The sequence below is a fragment of the Stegodyphus dumicola genome, chromosome 3, assembly GCF_044657685.1.
Source record: "Stegodyphus dumicola isolate Sdum_Otavi_A_Nest chromosome 3, ASM4465768v1".
In the NCBI taxonomy this organism is placed as follows: domain Eukaryota; kingdom Metazoa; phylum Arthropoda; class Arachnida; order Araneae; family Eresidae; genus Stegodyphus; species Stegodyphus dumicola.
In genome coordinates, this window is record NC_140770.1 from 121,465,783 (window position 1) to 121,488,677 (window position 22,895).

The 22,895-nt window shown below is 33.9% G+C and overlaps 1 protein-coding gene across 1 annotated transcript in view; it reads right to left on the reverse strand.

The window, feature by feature from the left end:
- The window catches only part of LOC118193216 (uncharacterized), a 94,154-nt gene extending 71,736 nt beyond the window's left edge, over window positions 1-22,418 (reverse strand). Inside the window, exon 1 of the mRNA XM_035364275.2 lies at window positions 22,200-22,418. Within this exon, the coding sequence (XP_035220166.1) occupies window positions 22,200-22,326 (127 nt within the window). The 5' untranslated portion in view covers window positions 22,327-22,418. The remainder of the gene's footprint in view (window positions 1-22,199) is intronic.
- Between the last annotated feature and the right edge of the window lie 477 nt (window positions 22,419-22,895).

Here is a 22,895-nt window from a genome sequence, read left to right on the forward strand (position 1 = left end):
GGATATTTTCGTTGAAATATGTTGCCTGAAACTTTTCGCAATTACAGTACTTTAAACATACAAGGAAGTAAAACGAAAAAGAAAAAAGAAAAGAAAAGTTTTAAAATTTGTAAGTTGATATCGTTAATTTTAATCAATATTTTAAATATTTTTTGAATGACCTCACATTTTATTTCACAGAAAATATAACATTTAAAAAGTTTTTATTCCATTTTAAATAATAATCACAAATATTATATTTTCATGGAAAACACTCATGAATAGGATATGTAGTACGATTTTAATATTTTTGTTATAAAATTATTAAGAAAATAAAATTTTCTTAATACTTTGCTGCTGAGTTTCAGTGTTGGTTTTTTTCCTCTGTAATTTATATATACCTGCATATAATTTTTTAAGGATAGCTCAACGCATTTACTGTCATGCAACTGAAAACAGAATCAGGACTACATCAGAATCACTTAACATCAGAATTACTTAACTGAGGTAATGAAGCCTTACTTGAATTCAAAATTCATTTACTTATTTATTTATTTTTGCTTAAAACCCCAGTAAATATCCTAAACTTGCCTTCATTAAACACCGCCAAGCTTCAGGTCACTATAGGAATACAGATACAGTATGTCTTCAGAGTTTAAGAATGATTTGTATAAAATCTAAAGTTGGGAGGGGAAGTTCTTTCATTTTATCTTTCGCTATACGACGCACCAGAGATCACCAACCGGTGGTTCGTGAAAACTTTTTGATGGTCCGCAGAAAAGCTGGGACATTATTTATATTTTTATAAAGATTCAGTTTAAAAAAATGACGAGTAACAAAACCTATTATGTAATATGGATTATCCTTTTTTTTAAATTTTAACTACTACTTTTAGCAAAACTCCTTCTGAATTTAGCGACTTTTTAGCTGCTTTTGCAGGTGTATCTAGCGACATTTTAAAGTGAGAGTTGGCATCCATGGATATGCTGTTGTTATCAATAATAGTGCTAACTGGAATTCTCTTTCCTTTTGAATTACAAACATATGCTATTGTTAGTCATTAATAATACAGTTTATAATACAGTTTATTAACATAGTTAGTCGTTAATAATACAGTTTTTCTCCATGTCAATAGGCAATTTGATGGATTTTTATGAGTACCATCTGCATTTTTGTTTATAATTGCATCACTGGAAGTTCCCGTTTTTGTTTTGTCTAACTGTTGATCGATGACGCCATTGCTGAGTAAGCGAAGATTATTATGTTTACAATAATTAAAAATTAGCGGCATAACACTTTCAGTTTATTGATATAGTGCTTTGCGTTTGCCGGTTTGTTCTTGCTTATCGTGGAATTCCTTTTCAGTGATATGGAAATGTGAAGCTTTCTGTACAAGAAGGTAAGATTTTTGTACTTTTCATATAATTTTTCAATGTGAACGAAATATGTGTATCAGTGAGATGTTAATAGTGTTTTAATTGTTATTCATAATCAAGGGCGTCGCCTGAATTTCCATGAAAGCATGCCGCTGAACACCAAATGTTTCGAAAATTATATTAACAAATGAAAATTAGAATTACATGTATTGGAAAGTTGAATATTGTTTTTGCGTATTAATATGTTGTTTTTAAGGTCTGATTTAATGTTTTTTTTAATTCATATTAGTGGTCCACCAGATATAAAATTATATATGTGGTCCGTGAAGTTCTAAGGGTTGACGACCGCTAGTCTATACGACACTTGTTCAGACAGCTTCTTGTGCACTTCGAGGAACTCATCGTTTGGAATACTGGTTAAATCTCTGGTTACGGTTTTCTGAATCTCTTCAGTGTTATTAAAATAATGGTCTTTGAGGTAAAACTTCTTTTTAGGGAGGAGAAAAAAGTCTGCAGGCGCCAAATCAGCTAATTAAGGACATGTTTGAAAATTTTAACTTTTCCTTACTAGAAACTGTTTCTGCAGAATGAAATTGTGTGAGGACTCATTGTCATGCAACAGAAATTAGTTATTCGATTAAGCGTTTTCAAACGTAAGCGCTAAATTATTTTCAGAAATATGTCCATTAGGTCTTTAAAAAATAGTTCATCTTCTTTCTCTCACGGGAAAATTGCTTGTGAATTATCAAAAAGGCCTACCATCATGGTCACTATACGACACTTTTTCAAAAATCTAAGTTTCTGCGGCTATGGCACGCAGATGTTTGCCATTTTGTCTCAATTCATAAGCAAAGCAACAAATTTTGTCTCCACCAACAATCTGAAAAATTTTGCTGTTCTTTCCTCTTTGCGAAATAACTTTATTACTATGCTTTACTCAGCTTTCGAATTTATGACCGCAGATGTTCACTGGATAAAAGCAAGCGATAAATTGCATATAAGTTCTGTAAGCAAACAGTATTTTAAGAAAAGCAGTTTGAAATATCACACTTAAAACTAGTACTTAGTTACCGCTTGGCAAGTTTTCTGGAATTTTTTAAAAATTTATCTAGAATTTTGTTAGAATGTTTACTCATTGAAAATGATTGATGTTATGCAAATTTTATTTTTAGTCACTGAGCTGAGGAGCGGCGCAAAGGCAAATTAGTTAGGTTTTTAAACATGACCTCGAAGCTACAGTTGATAATTACTGGAGTTTCCTCAGAAGAGATATCTTCTCTTAGGCAGATAGCTCTCGGGACTTTGGCCTATTCGTAACCTTTTTACATCTGCGCAATTGCATTTTGGAAATATAAGCAGGAGTACCATCTTAGCGCATGCGTATGAATTTTACAATGCAATGCCTATAAATTCTAACAAGCCTGCAAATGGTAATAGATATCATTTATTAATATGCCATCTCAACTTGATTTTTCTCAAACATCGTTTATTTTACGGCTAAAATTTTCTCTTTAAATAATCGTTTGCTTCAATCCAGTAAAATCTGCTGTCATACATTCCAAAGTTGGTCAAGGAATGGCAAAACATTTTACTGTAATGCGGTGAAAACAGCAGAAGTTTTAAGCAAAATGAGACTGGAGATTAAACTCTGTGCTTTGTTTACAATCCTGAGACAAATCGACATTCATCTATTTGGGTTCAAGAAGATTACCATGATAACAGAAACTTCGGTTTGCGAATAAAGACCATGTTGGCGATCTTTTATGATTCGAAAAGGATAATTTAAAAGGAATTTTTTCTTGAAGGAAAGACGATGAGTTTCCATATTTTATAAAGATGTAATGGATAGACTTCTGAAGAGAATTCAGTGCTCAGGTATAAGTTCAATCAGATAACTGGTTGAAATAACGTTAAACACTGATTTTAATATTTACATTAAAATGTTTTATTTGTAGATTTCTTTGTTCAGTAAAATGTTTTTTTCTTATAAGTATTATAAGTTTTGGCTTATAAAGTGTATACAAAGCAAAAGTAATATAAATTTTATTGTATTCTTAAATAAAAATTAAATCCCATATGAGGTCCTTCTTACATTTTAATGAATTATGTGGGCAATGGCGCATTTTTATCAGTTATTGTGGCTCAGGAACTTCAAAATGTTGAATATGCATGCTGTAAATTAGGGGTCTTCAACTTTTCGCGCCCGAGCACCACATCAGTAAATTCGCAAAGATCCGCAGGCCGCATGTCTGTTAAAAAATAGTGTAGTCAGAAAATTTTTATGAAAAAGGGAGGTTTGTTTTGCAAGACTACAATTGATTCTAAGCGAAGAGATAGTGTTACACATTTGTATACATATATACATTGGTTCCAAAAAACCAAATGGAAATCGAATTAAAATCTTATACAACATTTTTAACCATGAAAAAAAAGTATAAAGGCGATTGTACAAAAAAAAGTGTAAAAAGAATTTGATGTAAAATTTGGCATTTTTTTTTTCTCTTCATTAAAGCTTCAAAATCCGGTTTAATCTGTGTTGTTGCAATTCGTAAAGTTTCCTCCAAATGTCTGTCTGTCGGCCGTGTTCTTGTTTTTGATTTTAGGATTTTCATTTTACTGAAAAGTTGTTCACATATGTAGGTAGTGCCAAAGTTAGAAAACATGAAGAGTGCATGTTTATGAAATCCTGGATACTTGTTTCCGGTCACGTACTTCGAATAAAAATCAATTAATGTAGTAGTTTCAAGAAACTTGCATTTTACTGCAGAGTCACACTGTAAATCTATAAATTCTAATTGAAGTTCAGATGGAACACTTCCAAAGACTACTGAAAATGGCAGCATTCTCATGAATACTTCATTTTCACGAAAATCGGAAAATTTACTTTTGAATTTCTTTTTCAACTTTGAAATGCATTGTATATAATTATTTGAAATCCATGTTGTAGAGTTCTTCACACACTCCATCAATTTTGGAAAGTGAGTTTAATTCTTATTTAGCAATTGACTTCCCCACAGGATTGATTTTGTCTCAAAAGCTTTCATAAAGTAATAAAGCTTATGAACAAGTAGATCTTTTCTTAGTAAGCGATAGTTCAAATCATTGAGATGACCTGTAATATCGACAAGAAATGCAAAATCTCTCAACCATTTCTCATCACTGAACTCGTGAATAGATTTCTCCTTAGATTCCATGAATTGTTGAACTTCGCTTTTCAAAGAAAACAGGCGCTGAAGCCTATTTTCTCGGCTCAACCAACGTACTTTCGCGTTATACACAACGTCACATATTCAACTTCCAGATCACTCAAGAACTCTTGAAACTGCCTCTGTTTAAGTCCTTTAGACCGAAGGAAATTAACCACTTTTACAACAGAGATAAGAATCTACCCTTTTTATGGAATTGAGATTTTATACGTTATAACGTTGCGCGCCTCTAACTTGCACGCAACCAAGAGGTGACTGTGAAAGCTTGTATAAACCACAGAGTCTTATAAAGAGTTTACGTCCCTTTTTATTCAACGTAATAAATTACAATGGCGTCCTCTTGACGCTTACAGACTGTGCCCACTAGGCAGTCAAATAAAAATAATAACCTGAAAAAGAAAGTAAAGACAAGATTCTAACTACGAGGCTCTCTAAAATAACTAACTCACCGCGTTTTACAATACGGCTGCTAATTCAGCAGACTTGAAGCTCACTGGAACAATTTCCACTAATTCCCGCCAAGCACATAGGCCGCAACGCGGGGTTCTTCAATTCTCGATAACTACCTCCGCGCTCGCTAAGTAAGAATAACTCTCACACCGAACTTGTTTCCTTCTATTTAAACCATAATACTTCCGCTGATAATTTGAATCCTTGCGCGTTCTACTCAAATTTACATATTCTGGCATTGGCAGTTCCAGGGGAAAGTAAGGCTTGACAGGAAAGATAGTTTAAACTTAAAATAAATGTTAGTTAAAATAAATATAAACCCTACATTTGCCGCTGCCAGAATTTGGAAAACTTGGAAGCAGGTCCTACAAACGACCTGTTGTAAGTTTATCTAATTCTGAACTAACTGGCGAAAGCCTCGTTTACACAAAAAAAAATCTTATGTAACAACTATATATTAAAATTCTGTTACTCGTTACAAAGCTTTCTTCTTACAGCAACTTTTCCTGGACTTCATCAATCAATCTTGGTCTTTCCTTCCAGCATCTGGAAGGAATAAGTATCAGTATCTTTCTACATACATTATAATTTACACTTTCTTGACACAATAAATTTTTGTTTTTAACGATTCGTTTTTCTTAGTTATTGCTTACTTCACATTCATTCAATTTTTCAAGCATTAATTTAACTTTACCCTGGCTCTCCACCATGTGTGGTGTCAAACGGGAATATTCGTGTTTTAGTCTTACAACACTTCCCCTAACCACCATGATTTGTTAGAATTCAACAACCAACTAGACACACCTTACTCGACATTCTACAACTCAATGAGCTACTTTAATATTCTTAAAAATTCAAATGTAGGTGGAGAACCCTACAAAACACATTCATTCTAACTTCCCCCTCATTCATCTTTAAACATGCAGGCTTTCGCTCTAAAGCATGACTTTACAGTTTAATACTTAAATTTTGACTTCATTGCTTTTAAGCATTCACTTTTAGCATCTACAATTTTATGCTTCTAGACTAAATTCTACTTTTACATAACATGCAAGTATTTACATACATTTACAAAAGTTTAATACATATGCTTTTTACAATTTACCATAAAATGAATAAGAGAAAATAAATTTTTACTTTACTCATTCTTCGCCAAGCTGGCGGCACTGAAACTAAAATTCTTATTAGTACAAGAATACGAAGTTATTTTTATCTCCGGCCAAATTTTGGCTTTAACATAACAGAATTAGTCTTTCGACCAACAGAAAATGCTTGTTTTTAGCTTTTACACTTAAAGAAAATAATACTTTTGCCTTAGCTAAATAAAGTAAAACAAAACTAAGTCTCAACCGAGACATATTGACTTTCGTCAAAACATAGAACTTCGTACTTATGCATAACATTTCGGAACAAAAGAGAAAGAAAAATTTATAGAAGGTTTTAACTTATCTTTGAGTTTTCGATGCTTGAAATTCCGTCATCCGTTTTTGGCAAAATTGATCCCAAGTTAAAGGTTTCATGGATGTCAATCTTCTCCTTATTGATCTCCGAGTGTCGTCCCCGTTGCTCTTTCTTTTGCGTCCTCTACATGCTGGCCTCTTGACGGAGTAATCGTCTGGTTGTTGGCCTTTGCGTTTCTGCCTGGGACGGCTGGTCTTGACGTCCTCCGGTCTGGAGTCCTTGAATTTCTTCTGTTCCTCGTACTTCTGTGCCTCCTGTTGGCGTTTCAGTTTCCGGAACGGCGGCCTTGCCGGCACCTGACTCTGTGGCCGTGTGCGCGTTCTCCTTGATGTGTAATTTCTCCTGCCATCCTTTGTAGGTGGTGTTTTCGTCTTTACCACGGTTTCTTTACCCGGTTCATCTGTATTTTTGTTTTTCTTAAACGCCGGAGTTTGAAAATCATTTTTTCTTTTTGATACCGACGTCCGGGTTGTAGAAGTGCTAGGTCTCTCTTCAGTTCTCCGTTTCTTGGGTGGTGGAATAGTTGTTGCAGTCTCTGGCCCTTCTATTTCGTTTACACTTGATTCCTGCAAGAAACTTTTAAGGATTTCAAAATCATTTGGATTATAGTATTTTTTCACCTGGTCGGAACTTGCTTTACAGATTTCCCCTCTCTCGTTTTTAAGATATAAGACTACTCCTTTGATTTCCTGAATTACATAGGGGCCTTCAAACTTTGGAGCTAGCTTTGCCATAAAATTGTCTGGGGCACTTGATAAAGAAAATTTCCGTTTCAATACTTTATCCCCAACTTTAAAATCTGCTTCACGGCGTTTTCTATCATAATATAACTTCTGTCTATTTCATGCCGTATCCGAGGTTTTAAGCGCCTGATCAATCAACTTTTGCACGTCTTGTTGTCTAAATTCCTGCTCTCTTTGTTGCACAAAGAATAATTTATCTAAAGGCGTAATTAACTTTCTGCCTAAAAATAATTCTGCTGGAGTTTTTCCCGTAGTATCATGATGTGCCGTTCTTAAAGCATAAGCTAATTCATTTATGTAGCCATCCCAGCGCTTGTGATGTGTGCTAACGTAACTGCGAATTATTTTTACAATGTTTTTATTAACTCTTTGTGCTATGTTAGCCTGTGGTCTATACGGAACCATTTTGATATGGCGTATATCAAGTCCATTGCATATGTTTTCAAATATTTGACTAATGAATTGTTTTCCGTTATCGCTAATGACTTTTATCGGTGCACCGTATTTTAAAATGTATCCATTTTTCTATCCATTTTGAAAAATGATCTACTATTACTAAAAGAAAACGATTTTTATTTAACTCGCTCTGGGGGAAGGGACCAAGGAGATCTATGCCTAAAATTTCATTCGGAAATGTAGCGCGAATGCTATTTAAGTACCCGGCCGGGCTGTAATTAATATCATTTATTAACTGACATTGATTGCAGGACCTGACATACGCCGTTACTATTTTGTATAATTGCGGGAAATATACCGCCTCGCGTACCCTTTTTATAGTCTTCCTGACCCCGAGGTGGCCCGCTGTTTTTTTTTTTTCGTGCAACTCCTTCAAAATGCTTAATCGAAGCGAGGCTGGGATGACTGGCTTATACTCAAGATTTTCGTTTGTTGTTTTCGTATAGAATAATAAATTATCTATTATTTCATAGTTTTTTGCTCTATTTCTTATCGCATCGATATCTGTATGCTCAAAGCTTTCGGGGTCTTTCAAATAAGCATAGATATTTCCAAATTCAGGATCAGCTTTCAGTTCAGTAATAACCGTATCTCTAGAATCTAAAATTTTTGAAGTCAACACAGCGCATTTAAGTTCATTACCTTCATCGTCCAGTTTTATACGAGAAAGTGCGTCAGCTACATTGTTTTCCTTACCCGCTTTATATTTTATTGTGATATTATATTCTTGGAGTTTTAAAGCCCATCTTATTAACCTGGGCGTTAGGTTTTTTCCCGAGTAAAGTCTACCAACAGCCGCATGATCCGAAAAGACTGTTACTGGCGATTTGCCGAAATAAACTCGAAATTTGTGTACAGCCATTAATACGGCTAATGTTTCTCTTTCTGTAGCTGTATAATTCCTTTGTGTTTGATTCAATGTTTTACTAAAAAATGCCAGCGGATGGTTATTTTGCATAAGAACCGCACCCACCGCATAGTCTGATGCATCTGCCGCAATTTCCAGGTTTTCGTCCCCCTCAGGAAATTTTAAAACAGGGGCATTAATAAGCGCTTCTTTTAATCTTTCAAAAGCTGTGTTAGCTTCAGCTGTCCACGTAAATTTACTCTTTTTTCTTTTGATTACTAAGAGTGGTTCAACAATATTAGCGAAATCTTTTATGAAAGATCGATAGTAAGAACATAGTCCAAGGAAAGACGAAAGTTTCTTGGCGGTGTTGGGCGGTGGGAAATTCTTAATAGCTTTTATTTTTGAATCTTGCGTTTCTATACCCTTTTGCGAAATTTTATAACCGAGATATTTAAGTTCTTTAGTTGCGAACTTGCATTTTGAGGCGTTAATTGTAAGACCGGCCTCTTTTAATAATTTAAAACTTGTTCGAGGTCATTAATGTGTTGTTCCAACGTACTACTCGTTATAATTATATCATCTAGATAAATTAAAGTTGATTTTCCTAGGACAGGCTTTAGAACAATGTCCATAGCTCTCTGGAATGTTGATGGGGCCCCACACAACCCAAAAGGCATGCGTAAAAATGCATAAGTGCCCGATTTTGTTATAAACGCGGTTTTATGTATATCTTCGGGTCTCATAGCTATTTGATAGTAGCCAGACGTTAATTCCAAAGTAGACATATATCTTGTTGATTTGATCTGTCTAATGATCTCGTCTATAACCGGCAAAGGGTAAACTGGGAATTTAGTTATGCTATTTAGTTTTCTATAATCGATAGCAAACCTCCAAGCCCTTTTATCCGAAGGAGGAAACTCGTTCTTTTTCCTACATAGTACGACTGGACTCGCGTATTCACTATTTATGGGCGTTATTATTTTATTCTTTAACATCTCCTGAATATGTTCTTCGATGATTAAGTCTTTTTGTTTATCATAGCGATACGGTTTAGTCCTACAAGGTTTTTCGGCATTTAATTGAATCTTGTGAGTCACGATTTGACAGTTTCCTGGTTTTTCTGAAAACAAATGAGAAAAATTACTCACCACTTGCTGTATTGCTTTACTTTCCTGGTCATTCAGATGGTTAAGGTCCAATTCAGGTGTCTCCACAGGTTCCACCATCCTCTGGTCCATCTCCAATACCACGGAACTATCTTGAAAGTTTAATTTGGCCCTCGCGGCCCTTAGAAAGTCCATACCTAAAATAAGAGAGTGTTGGAGGTCTTTCACCACAAAAATTAATACTTTGAGATTTTCCTCTTTTATCTGTAAGTTTAATGATACTTTCCCGATGCAGTGACATGTTTTTCCTTGCGCCGCTATAATTTCCGTATTTCTGGTTTTAAAAAGTCGTATCCTATAAAAATTCTTTTTGAAGAACTTTTCACTCATGAAATTTCCTTCTGCCCCTGTATCGATGAGGGCTTCTACTGGTACATCGCCAACCAGGACTTGTATAATTGGTAGCTGTGAGTTTTTTACGATGACTGTATTTAGATGTCTATTTGAGGTTTTTTCTAAAACTTCCGGGGTCTGGACCCTCCCTTTCACAGGCCCCTCTATTCGTTTAAAGCTTTCCTTTCAATATGTGTCTTCTGGGTACGCGGATGCTTATTTTCAAATTTTCTTTTTGGGCCTTGACCTTCGAGTTTCGATGCGTTAGCTTGATAGTTCTTTCCCCCATATGAGCGATTTCCATTTCTGGTTTCCTCCTTCCTTCTGGTACTTTGAGAATATGTTTCCCCTCTCGCTCTTTCCGCTATTCTGCGATTTTGAAATTTCACCGCCAATTCGAAAAGTTCCTGCAATGTGGTTGGGTTTCTAATTTCAAAGTAGTCTTGGACAGCGGGTAACAATCTTGGTAATATTATTTCAATTATCTCCGCATCGGGTTTTTCCCGTACAGCATATCCGTTAGCTTGATTTTTCGTAAAATAAAGTCCGTCAATTGTGCTGTATCCCGTTGATAGAAACTATATAGCTCGGCTTCCAGCCGTGCGCGATCTTTCACTATGGGGAAGGCCTTTACTAACGATTTTTTGAAATTTTCAAAAGTATACGTCGGGCTTCCAAATTCACCTAGAAGAAATTTGCCTATATTTTTCCACCATAGCGCGGCCTGTCCTCTTAGTGCTGATGTGGCGATGGCAACTTTTTGTCTTTCAGGCACAGGGTAGAGCTGAAAGTGGTTTTCTATACCTTCTAAAAATACGGACACCGAATTTTTTCCGTCGAAATAGACGTTTGGCTTGATTGATGCTCTCAATGTCTGGACCAGGTATCCAAATCCTTCTAACTGCGTTGTCATTTCTTGGTGTTGTCCAGTGGCTTCCATCCAGTTTTCGGCCATTTCAGTTCGATAAGTGTTCGGGCGCCAATATAACGTTGCGCGCCTCTAACTTGCACGCAACCAAGAGGTGACTGTGAAAGCTTGTATAAACCACAGGGTCTTATAAAGGGTTTAAGTCCCTTTTTATTCAACGTAATAAATTACAATGGCGTCCTCTCGACGCTTACAGACTGTGCCCACAAGGCAGTCAAATAAAAATAATAACCTGAAAAAGAAAGTAAAGACAAGATTCTAACTACGAGGCTCTCTAAAATAACTAACTCACCGCGTTTTACAATACGGCTGCTAATTCAGCAGACTTGAAGCTCACTGGAACAATTTCCACTAATTCCCGCCAAGCACATAGGCCGCAACGCGGGGTTCTTCAATTCTCGATAACTACCTCCGCGCTCGCTAAGTAAGAATAACTCTCACACCGAACTTGTTTCCTTCTATTTAAACCATAATACTTCCGCTGATAATTTGAATCCTTGCGCGTTCTACTCAAATTTACATATTCTGGCATTGGCAGTTCCAGGGAAAAGTAAGGCTTGACAGGAAAGATAGTTTAAACTTAAAATAAATGTTAGTTAAAATAAATATAAACCCTACAACGTAGTCAAATTTTTAATTTTTAAAATTTCATAAAATGAAGTGCCATTTTCAAAAACTCGTCATTTTTAGAAAATTTTATCTCAAATAATATCAGGCATGTCAGTAAAACATTTTAAATATCAAGAATAAGAGAAAATGAATTTTTTTTACGGCAAAAAAACTGACGCAATTTTTCTTGAAATCAATCTTTTTTAAAACTCTTCAGCTTTTCTTCAAATTGAAATGTGGGGCCACTAAAATGCCTTCAATGGGCCACTCGTCACCCGCGGGCCACTGGTTGAAGACTCCCTACTGTAAATGATACATCATAACGACTATTGTATTGTTTTGACGATTAAAACTTTCTTTGTGGAATCCTTTCTAAATTTCTGCATGGCTAGGTTGTGCTAACCACGGAGAAAAGAAGAACTTACTTCGACGTCTATATCACTAGTAAGCCTAACCCACACCTTAGAAGCAGTATTTCACCTCTATAAGACGACCACCACCAATACCCACCGTATGCGGTCATCTTAGAGAGGATTAGAATTTTTCTTCATACCTAGTCCTCTTCGGTAAAAATCATAGCGCACAACTGTTCTACGCATCTTGCGCATAGCCAGTTCTTAAAGCTGCTATTTTGCAAAATATGACTTTTAAATTTATCTTTCGAATTTAATCAGTCTGTACTTGTTTTTAATAAACTCGGTAAATTAAAGGACATAAACATATGTCTTAAAATTCCTTTTCTTATTTTAATTTTTAATAATATTTTTAACTGATATAAATTAAAAAGGTTTAGCATAAATTATTAACTAAATTTTCTAACGCCATGCTTTAGTGTCTAATGCACAATCGTTTTCACCATATTTTTCTTTTTACTCAGAAACCGAGTTATATTAAGTAATGTGATAGTACAGTAATTTGCACATTATTTAAAATATACGGGTGGATGTGAAAAACTTAAGGTAAAAAGCATAACCACTTTTATACAAGGATCTCCAACGTACGACGTTTCTGAATATAGGAATCGGGGAATTAATTCACCTCGTAAGATGATGTAAAATTACTGCGCAAATTTCCAGCTTATTGAATAAAACTTTAATAAATTATGTGAATACTCTATTATTTCCCTCGGAGCTTGATTCTTCTGTCAATTGTAATAACATAATAGTGCCCGTAGTACAATAATAACTGTTATTCTATTATACATCCTATCTGAAGCTATGGAAGTTGTTTACATAATACACACTTTAGACGAAAACTTGTTTGTAAACAGAATTCCGTGTTTACTTTTGAAGAGTGAATGGACTAAGGGAGAATTTATTTAAAATCACTCATCCGCAATGGTGATTATTGGGATTATTTTGGCGTTCAGAGAACAACTGTCTTAAAGCTTGTGTTGTTATCGCCCTAATAAACATGTTTAACTGGATTAGATTTATTCGTCTTGCGGATTTTTTTCTCTCGTTGCGTAATACAAATCCAAGTTATTATTGGTTAATCTGAGAATTATTTAACTGAGGTAATAATCTGTTGTAAGAGCGCTTGCCGGCAAAAACTAAAACATAATACTCTTTTTAACTGGCAACTTATTTACAGTCTGTGGAGTAAAAAATTTTCGCACGATCGCAGCTTAAAGGGACAAAGTAACTCTTTCTTTAATTTCTTTATTGCCTTTTTAAATATTGATACCTTTGCTTAAATATGTTTGTGTATTCCCTAAAATACGTTACACAAAACTGTGCATGAAACTTTAGATTCTTCTATGATTAAATTTAATAAAAACATTTCCCTGATATTTACTGAAAAACGAGAAAATATAACTAGTTCTTAGTTTAAGTAATTTTTAAAAAATAATCCACGAATGCTAATATATGAACAGATTTATAAAACATATAATAATAAACACTTCGAAAAAATTTACAGTAGGAAAAAAAAAAGAGATCAGAGCCTTATTATGTTGAAAACAAGTCAGATGCATGTCAACAAGAAATGAGCATGGAATAAAATCAGTTTAAAGTTTTCAACTTTGCGGAAGTGGCAGCCGTCAGCAGCCCGAAGTGCAATGGACAGCCTCCGCCCAGTAGAGCCCCCTCCATGATCAGGGCATCTCTGACGCCAAATCAAACAGTTAATTATTACAAATTAAACAGTTAACAGCAAATCTGTCTAAATTTCATGCATAGTTTTATCAACAAATAAATCAAAATACATATATTTTTGCTCTAAACTTTTTGTGCTTTCCTTGAGATATAGTATACAAATGTATGCATGGAATATTGAATGCTTCGGTTATTAGATAACAAAAAAATGTTGCTGTCTTCTCTAGTTAAAAAAATGGAAAAAACCTAATTAATTTGTTGCTTATTTTTCAAAGAAATAACTGCGAATGTTACTGTTAATTCCATGTGCAGTTGTATCAAAAATATAATAATAATTATGCTAAAAAATATTTGAAACCACTGATCGTAATTGCAAAGAAAGAGATTACATTTTTAAAACATAAATGTCACTTTAAAAAAAATTAACATGTCACTTTAAAAAATCATTGTCTCCAGTAATAAAAATTACCACTTTAGTAGCAAACTTGTCTGTATTTCACTTCTCTTTAATTATCACTTCACTCTCGTTTTGGGGCAGAAAGTAATAAAATAATTTGCTATTCCATTACGTTATAAGACTAGAAAATGACAGCTTGTTAAAAAGACTACACCTTTAAATTGTTGATACTGAACATAAAAACCTTAGCTTAAGTTTTACTTAGTTTAACTTAAGTTAACTTAAGTTTTGAACTACAGAAAGTAAGGCTTTAAGAATTTCCCTGTATATTTAGAAAGATTGTAGCTAATATTTAAAAGAATTTTGATCTAAAACCCTAAATTTTCCCAAAATGCAATAAAAAGTGGTATTTTCTTGACTATAATTTTTCCAAAATGACCCTCTCACTTTTACCTTGACTCTTTTACTTCCAATGCACATTCAACTCGAAATCGGACCCAACAGGAGTTGAGAGAATTTTTGTGTGCAACGAATTGGAAAGCCATTCTCCTGTATCAAATTTTACGTCCATAATCCTTGAAGGGCTAAATAAAAAAACTAATAATTTGAGGATTTTTTTTTATACTGCGACGCCATAACATTTTGAAATGTTTAGTAGCAGGCTTCTGCTCTTAATGAATAACTTTTCTACATATGTTATGTAAATGCATTAATTCCCTGCCAAAAATGATAATTTCATTTCGAGCAATAAAGGACTTTGTAAGATGTAAAAGGTCTGTAGAAGCATTAGATTATTTTGAAGTCGGTGACGTGAAAGATGTTCAGTGCCCTCGCTGAGGCTCGAAACCTGAACCTCTCGAGAACGTGCCGATATGCTTACAATTGCACCAGGAAGGCATGCAGAAACGAGGGAGAAAATACCTATGGCATAAACACTTTGTGGACTTGAGGTAATGGCTAGTTATTGAAATTGACCGCGTCAGAACAGACTGGTTACTCGAATGTTTTAGAAGTATTGCGAGATTTTACAGTGGATCAATAAAATGAGATACTGGCAAAAGATCTGTTACGTTTCCGATACAGAATACATAATTATCCTAAGGCTATTCAATGATAATGATAGTGATTAATTAATGATAAAGTGCTATCATTGAGTGTTTCATAATATATAAACATTCAATTTGACATGAAACTCAAGTCGTCACTTCAAGAAACTCTTAACAACACTTTAGATTTTCTTCCAAAATAACTGTATTACCATGGTATGTACTACTGCACAATCACAGGAAGAAAGCATTGTATGAAACTCTGCCAAACTATTTAATCCACAATTAATATAAAGAAAAGCACGCATCTGATGAGTTTCAAGAACATACTCTTACTTTACTTCTACTCTTAAAAAAAAGAAATATCGAATAGTTACAAGTTTTTTTTTTTTTTTTTTTTTTTTTTTTTGTAGGGTATATAAAACAGGAAAAAAAAGGATAAAATGTTTAGCATTTAAAAATAATATGCATTTATACATGTCGATACAGTTAATAATATGAATGGACACTTTTGGATTATATTACGTGCTTTACGCTCCAAGGTTACGGAATAAAACAAAAATTTTATTATGTCTTTTGAAGATGTCACCATACAAGTTGCAACTTGCATTCAACTCCATTAAGACATGGAGGACTGTCAGAACTCATCATTTTTTGTTTAACCATGTCCTATGCATTTTTCCAAGGGGGGATAACTAACTTGACCTAGACAACCAAGTAAGAAGTGGAATTTTATTCATTCTGCAGAAGGCTCATATTATTGCTACAGTACGAGAATTAGCACACTGTACTACTGAAAAACTACATCAGCATCAGAATGGGCGCCGCAAATAGGAAAGTGTGACTGCTCGTAGAACATCACTGACGTATCGAGTACTCGTTATGGTGCCTTTGAACTCCCGTAACGGTTAGAACTCCATAAGAGATTATTTCTTATGAAATCCATTAGCACCCCGTACGATAATAATTTTCGTTGACATAATCCATCGGGTATAAATGCAGTCTTTTCGGCGTCTTTCTTCCTGTTAGTCGCGGATACATACGCAACCATCGCTTTTGCCTAAACAGAACCGCGGTTCCAAGGCAAAAATAATGTCACAACACTTTATGACATTTATACTCACTTCACAACATTATATGCATTGCTATAATTTGGCAGTACGCTGCTGAGATATTAAAGGTAACTTGAACAGCGGTTAACTCATGTTAACCCAAACAGTTACGTAAGTGACCTATAGTATGACAGACGACATACGTAGAGGAAGGAGTTTTGAACATTGCTGTGCCAATATTATCAATAAAGTAGAATGGTCAGCCAAAGAAGTGAGAAGACTATCCTCTCTTGGTGTTGTCTGCGTACGATGACCAGATTCCTTATTCTGTATGCGTGTTTATTCGAATACGCGTAGAGTGTGCTACCTTTACACCACGAAGGCATGAGTTAAATAATTCTGTCAGAAAAAAATATTTTCAACCAATTCTGTATTCATGTGTCTTTTATGTTAACTCTGAAATAATAGATAAGAAAGATCTTAGTGTAATTAAAATGCAATTCAAAACTTCTTTCAAATAACTTAATTTGAAATTTTGTTAATGAAAAACATTTCTCCTGAGAAGGACAAGTTAGTTTTAGAAAGCATTAGACACTATATTAAGAAATTAAAATAGAAAGCAAACAATAAATTTCTGTACTTTTTTCACCCTCAAATTCTTAACAATAAAAGTAAATGACCGTGATGAAAGGTGAATGAATATCTCTAAGCGTTATCCTTGTTAGCTTTATTCTCTTAAGTGAAGTTTAAGTTGGTTGTTTTGATTTTGATTCGTAACCATAAGGTCATTTTTTCCGGGAAAATTTTTAGAAGTATTTGTTAAATGGAGCATGCTTGTAGTCGCTGGTTGAATGCTACGTGTCAAACATGAAGGAGCGAATTTAAAAATTTTTGCAATGTCTATGAAAAAAATCCTTTTTTAAACTAATCTCCTTTTTTAAATTTTTAAAATACTCTTTTTTCATGTATACATGTATGTCTCTCTCTATATATTCTACCATTTTCCGTAAAACGTTTTTCATCTGGAAGTATCTGATTGGTTTTTATTTAATAGAAAAATAACAACAGGTCATTCCAGACAAAATTCTTAAGCATGTGAATGCAGATAGGTAAAACTTAAAAAATACTGTAAGCACTTTTTTTTTTAGTTAGAGGTACAGAAAATTTTAAATGCAAAATCAGAAAAAATTTTAGTTTACAAAGTATAGTCAGAAGAAATTTCGCTTTTTTCTATGAAATTTACTCTTGATTTTTTAACTTTATAAGCAAAAAAAAAAAAAAAATTGTGCAAATCATTTATTATACTAGAAACTTGCGCGGCTAGCTGCCTAAAATAGCTAATAAAAATAAAATATATATAATACTTTTAATGAATCCAACAAGTGTAATTTCACGGTTACAGCTAGTAATTAATAATAACAGAAATGAAGAACTCGGTTTATTGCTTTTAAATCATTTAGTTTGTCAGTTAGTAATAGAAGATTAAACCTGAAGTTAAAAAACTCACGCTTAACACGTTTCTCTTAGACTGTTGAGTTTTATAATTAAGTTTAAACATAAATATTGTAACCATTTGCTGAGTGACAACACATTGCTTTTATATCGCCAATTTTGTAATCAAATTATGAAGAAATTTGAAAAAAAATTTCAAAATTCTGGCTTTGAGGTGAATATGCTCTGGTAGAAAACTATGCGTGTTCGAAATTTAAAGGCTTTAGGTGCCGCTGTTTATCCGCAATGCCAGAAACGCATTCAATTCTCTACAATTTTCATAACTTTGTATAAATACTACGGTTAATTGATATTAATCTAACAATCTCCCCAATTATCCTAGTATAGATTCCAGATTCTGATATAGAATTACAGGTTATGAATATTAGTTTCTGATAACCTATTAAAAGCATATGTACAGGTTTTATTTAAAGAGAAGAGCTGTCGTTTTTATCAAAATGACGGGAGGATCGGTAAATCCCAAGCAAACGGTATTGTCCTGCTCATTCTTTGGATTATGGCTAAACACGGGGGTCTATTGCTTGTAGAGACATTAGGATATTTTTTGAAGCAGAAAAGATGAAAAATAGCAACCGCCTTCGCCGGGAATCGAACCACGGAATTCTGGAATACCGGCTCAGCGTGCGGAACCACTACACCATGAACGCACGCTAGGAAAGTGGGAGAAATATCTTATATGCTTAATAGGAAGAACACTTTTGTGGAGGATTTTTTAAGGAAAACTGTTTCGTATTTGACACATTAAGCATAGGGGGAAATAAAGAAAATTCCACGTAGTCAGCTTTTTCTTTGTGATTTGGGAGTTCGAAATACCACTGTTCAGAGATTTTACAGCCCATATTAAGATGGGCACACTGTCCCATCTACTGATGAGTCTATTTATAAACCAATATGAGTACTTTTTGTTAGTAACATTTAACCTTATTTTAATTTTAACCATATAGAAGTTTAATATAATTTGTAATCTATCTAACTAGTAATTATTCGTAAATGTAACACTTCCGCGTAAATAATAGAAAGCATTTTACGACATATACTGCATAATCTTTTACATAATAATATATTATAAAATTACTCATATGTTAATAAAACATTGCAAAAGAATTAAAGAAAACTTTTTTACACTTTTCTTTCTTTTCTTTTTTTTCAGAGGCAAAGAAATATAAACTGAAAACCAGTAGACAATAATTTGTATACTATTTAATTATATATATATATATGTATTTATTAAACAGCTCGAAGAAGTGCTTATTGTTCACAGATTTTATGTCTTGACAAATAAAAATATAGCCACTCGAGGGAAATATCTGCTCTAAGCCTCGTGTGCAAACTATCCAATTTAATAAATTCTCAGTTACGTTTTGAATAATTAAGTTTTTTTTTATTAAATAAATGCATAAATCTCCGAAGGGCGTTAATTTAAGGTAAAATAAAATCATAGCACTTTTCCCCCTAACATTTGGCTTTATAATTTTGAAAACTCACTTTAAACATAGGATATCATATCCTATAACTTTAATTAATCCTATCCTTTTATTATCTAGGTAACTAATTATTACAATAGTAGGCGCGGATCCTGATTTCGCAGGGATAAATGGGGCACGTGCCCAGGGCCTCCGCTTCTAAGGGTGCCACAAATTCTTCTATAGTATTAGTTATTCTTCTAAAGTACTTCTGTATTCTCATATACCCATCAGAAGAATTACATTTTTCCATGTTTGAAAGAAGTTGAATTTCTTTAATTCTACATTTTATTCATATACTTGATTAACGAATTGATAAACAATTTAATATCATCAATTTGATCCTACTTCTAGAGTTTAACAAAGACTTGAAGTAAGTAAGACTTTAAGCTTTCCCGCCTTTATCAGTTCGTTCAGAAAAATACAAGACCCTAATTTCCAAAGGTGCAAGTTGATGTTTAATGCAACATATACTGAACTGAAAGGAAAAAGTAATATTTACTTTTTTATTTAAGAAACCTGAGATGAAACACACTGAATTATAAAGTTATTTCACGTGGACTAGGGGACCTAATCGACAAAAAGCTGTGGTGACGAATTATTGTCCATCACCTTTTTTAGTTCCTGAGTCACTTTTTTTTTAAGTAGGAAAATTGAAAAATGTGCAATGCCCTCATCAGGACTTGAACCTGGACCTCTCGAATATGCACCGAGTGTGCTACGTTACCTCACGAAGGTATGCTGGAAGGAGGGAGAACCTTATAGGATCTTGGAAAGAAGAATCGAATTCTTTAATACCAATTATGCATCCTCTGTCAGAATCGCTGAAATGAATAATTGATTGTTTTAAATAAAGAAGAAGTATCTGTATTTATTGCTGAACGAAAATTCAAGTTACTCTTCAGCCATGACTCTCTTATAAAAGAATAAAAAGAAGTTCTCCTTCGCAAAGTTTCGATTTTCATACGTCAGTGAGGTTAAAATGCTTATCATTTGTACTTTATCTTCTATTTTGCCCATCCTAGAAAAAAATAAAAGTTATAGCTACATTCCTACTAAGCATTTTATATTTTATGAATGTTGTCTAGCTGATTTAAGTGAGGCTATAAGATTTTATTGAAATTAGAAATGTTCTTAACGGTGATTTCCAAAAAATTTGGACTGTTGCTTTACCTTACGTTATACCAACACGCATGCATTGACTAATTTTGGCAGTGTTGCCCTGCTCAAAATATAAAGTTTCTAATACCATCAATAATCAGGAAAGTGAAAAATGTGCAGTGCCCTCACCGGGACTCTAACCTCGCACCTCTCGAATACACACCTAGCGTGCTACCGTTATACCTTGAAGGCAAGCTGAAAAGAGGGAGGAAAAAAACCTCATATATTTTACATGAAATATAAATTGCATTAGCGACATCTACTACATTGACAAAACTAAAGGGGTGGGAGCCGTATTTTTGCCTCCATCCTTCAGTTTTGGAAGTCGGGACTGGAACAGGCCAACTGTAACTGCTTAATTTGAAAATGTTTTATGTATTAAACTAAAAGTTTACTTTTCAAATTGTTACACTAAATATTAAACTTGAAGAAATTAAATAATGAAAAATCTGCATGAATATATGTACGTTTTTCGCAAAGTGCAAAAACAACGGTACCTAGAGACATCAAATTTTGAATAACGGGAATATGGGCATCATAAAGCCCAAATTTGGAATTTGTATTTGTTTTATTATATATTTCATACTTTGTAAAACTTTAATCAATTTTTGACTAACACACTAAACGATTTCAAAGCGAGCAATGGCAACCCTGTACGGCAGGGGAAATAAAAATCTGAAAGGTTTCAGATTTTAAATTAGGTCCAAAGGGGCGTTTTTTTAATGTTTTATATGTTACCTTTATTTATTAAATTTAGTTTTCTTTGCACTTAAACCATAAAATTAAGTTCAACAGCAATGTCGCAAAATGATTTTAAACTGAGCATATCTTTAGAATTTCCGATACACAGTTCCGCGCAGTGGAGATAAAAAGGTTCTTTTCTCCCCGTAGACTGTTGCCATTGCTCGCTAATAAATCGCTGAGTTTGTTAATCAAAAATTCGTTAAAGTTTCACAAAATATGAAATCGATAATAAAACAAATTCTAAATTTAAAATTTGGGCTTTCAGTTTACATATTCGCAGTAAGATTACGTCATTCAAAATCGGATGGCTCTAGGTATCAGTGTTTTATAATAATGCGAGAAACATCCATACATTTACGCTGATACTTCATTATTTCATTTCTGCAAATATAATACAGAGTGATAGTATTTGGTGGAAACGATTTGAAAAGTGATACAGCCTTTTAAAATTTTCAACGCAAAATCGCAAAACGGAAACAATAGTCCTTCAGGGACAAAGCCCCTTTGGACTAATTATCTCCAGCACGCAAGACTCTGTGTCGGAAATTCTAAAGATGTGCTCTTTTAAAATTATTTTGCGATACTGCTGTTGAACTGAATTTTATGGTTTAAGTGCGTCGAACATGATATTTATTAAATAAATGTAACATACAAAACATTAAAATAACGCCTCTTGAGGCGTAATATAAAGCCTGAAAGTTTTTCGAGTTTTTTAAATTTTATTAATTTTTTATATTTTGTAAATTTTAAATTTATATTTTTCTTAACGTTTTTAAACATTAGTAATAGACTCTTCAAAATGTTATACTGCGATCATTCTGAAAATTTTTCTTTTATTTATTCATTTTTTAAATAAAATTCTCTTAGTTTTAAGCATGGAATTATACGGCGCATGTGTAATTTTCCTGGATACATAAATAAATTAACCATACGTGATCCAATAAAATGTGAAAAATAAAAAAGACAGGCAAAACAGAACTGAATTCCTAGCTAAGAACTAACGGATCATGTACTGACTAAGAGATCGTGTAGCAGTCTGAATTAAAAAAGTAGTGGAATATCAATTTTTATTAATGAAACATTATCATTAGGTTCATTTTAAAGAACCTAATGATAATGTTTAAACATTTGATTAACTATAATGAAAAGAATTTTATTTCTGGTCACTTACCCGAAGTTAAAGCGAGGAGGAAGATGGAGAGCACGAACCGCGTAGGGTGTCTGCTGGGAAACATTCCGTCTCGAGGTGTTGAGCAAAAGTGAGCGCTGACCAGCGTAGCGAAGCAAATCACTTTCATTTACAACAACACCTGTTCAAGGCTGCTAGAAATCCGCGCTAGGCACAAAATGTTACGCAACCTACTTATGAATGAGAAAAGACACTTTGGAAAATACCTCTTCCGGCGACGAAGTTCTCCGATGACTTTGAGGAAGGGGGCACACCTGCAAGTTTTACATACTGACCTTCAGAACGAAAGCTCGCGAATGTTGACCAAACAGCGTGAAACAAACCCATAACGAATGTTTGTGACATAATGTGCGAAATTTTCCGGCGGTGGTTTTCTGAATATTAGCAACCACATTGGAATGGTTTGGCGGATATTATGCGAGATTCATTAGAGTATTAATTTGAATTATTAAAAAAATGGGTTGCTTATTATGATTATAACGTATTTGTTTATCATGCTGCAGGCATTTAACAGTTTGAAAGCTCCGTATGACTCAAGCATTCTGTCACTGGTTTCTGCAAGCATGGACTGAAGTGGGTCAAGTTCCTGTGATTCAGCATTTGTTACATTAGGATTATCAGAGGTCCAGAATTATCTCGGATAATCTTGGACCCTAATTATGTCCGGAACTGGATTTA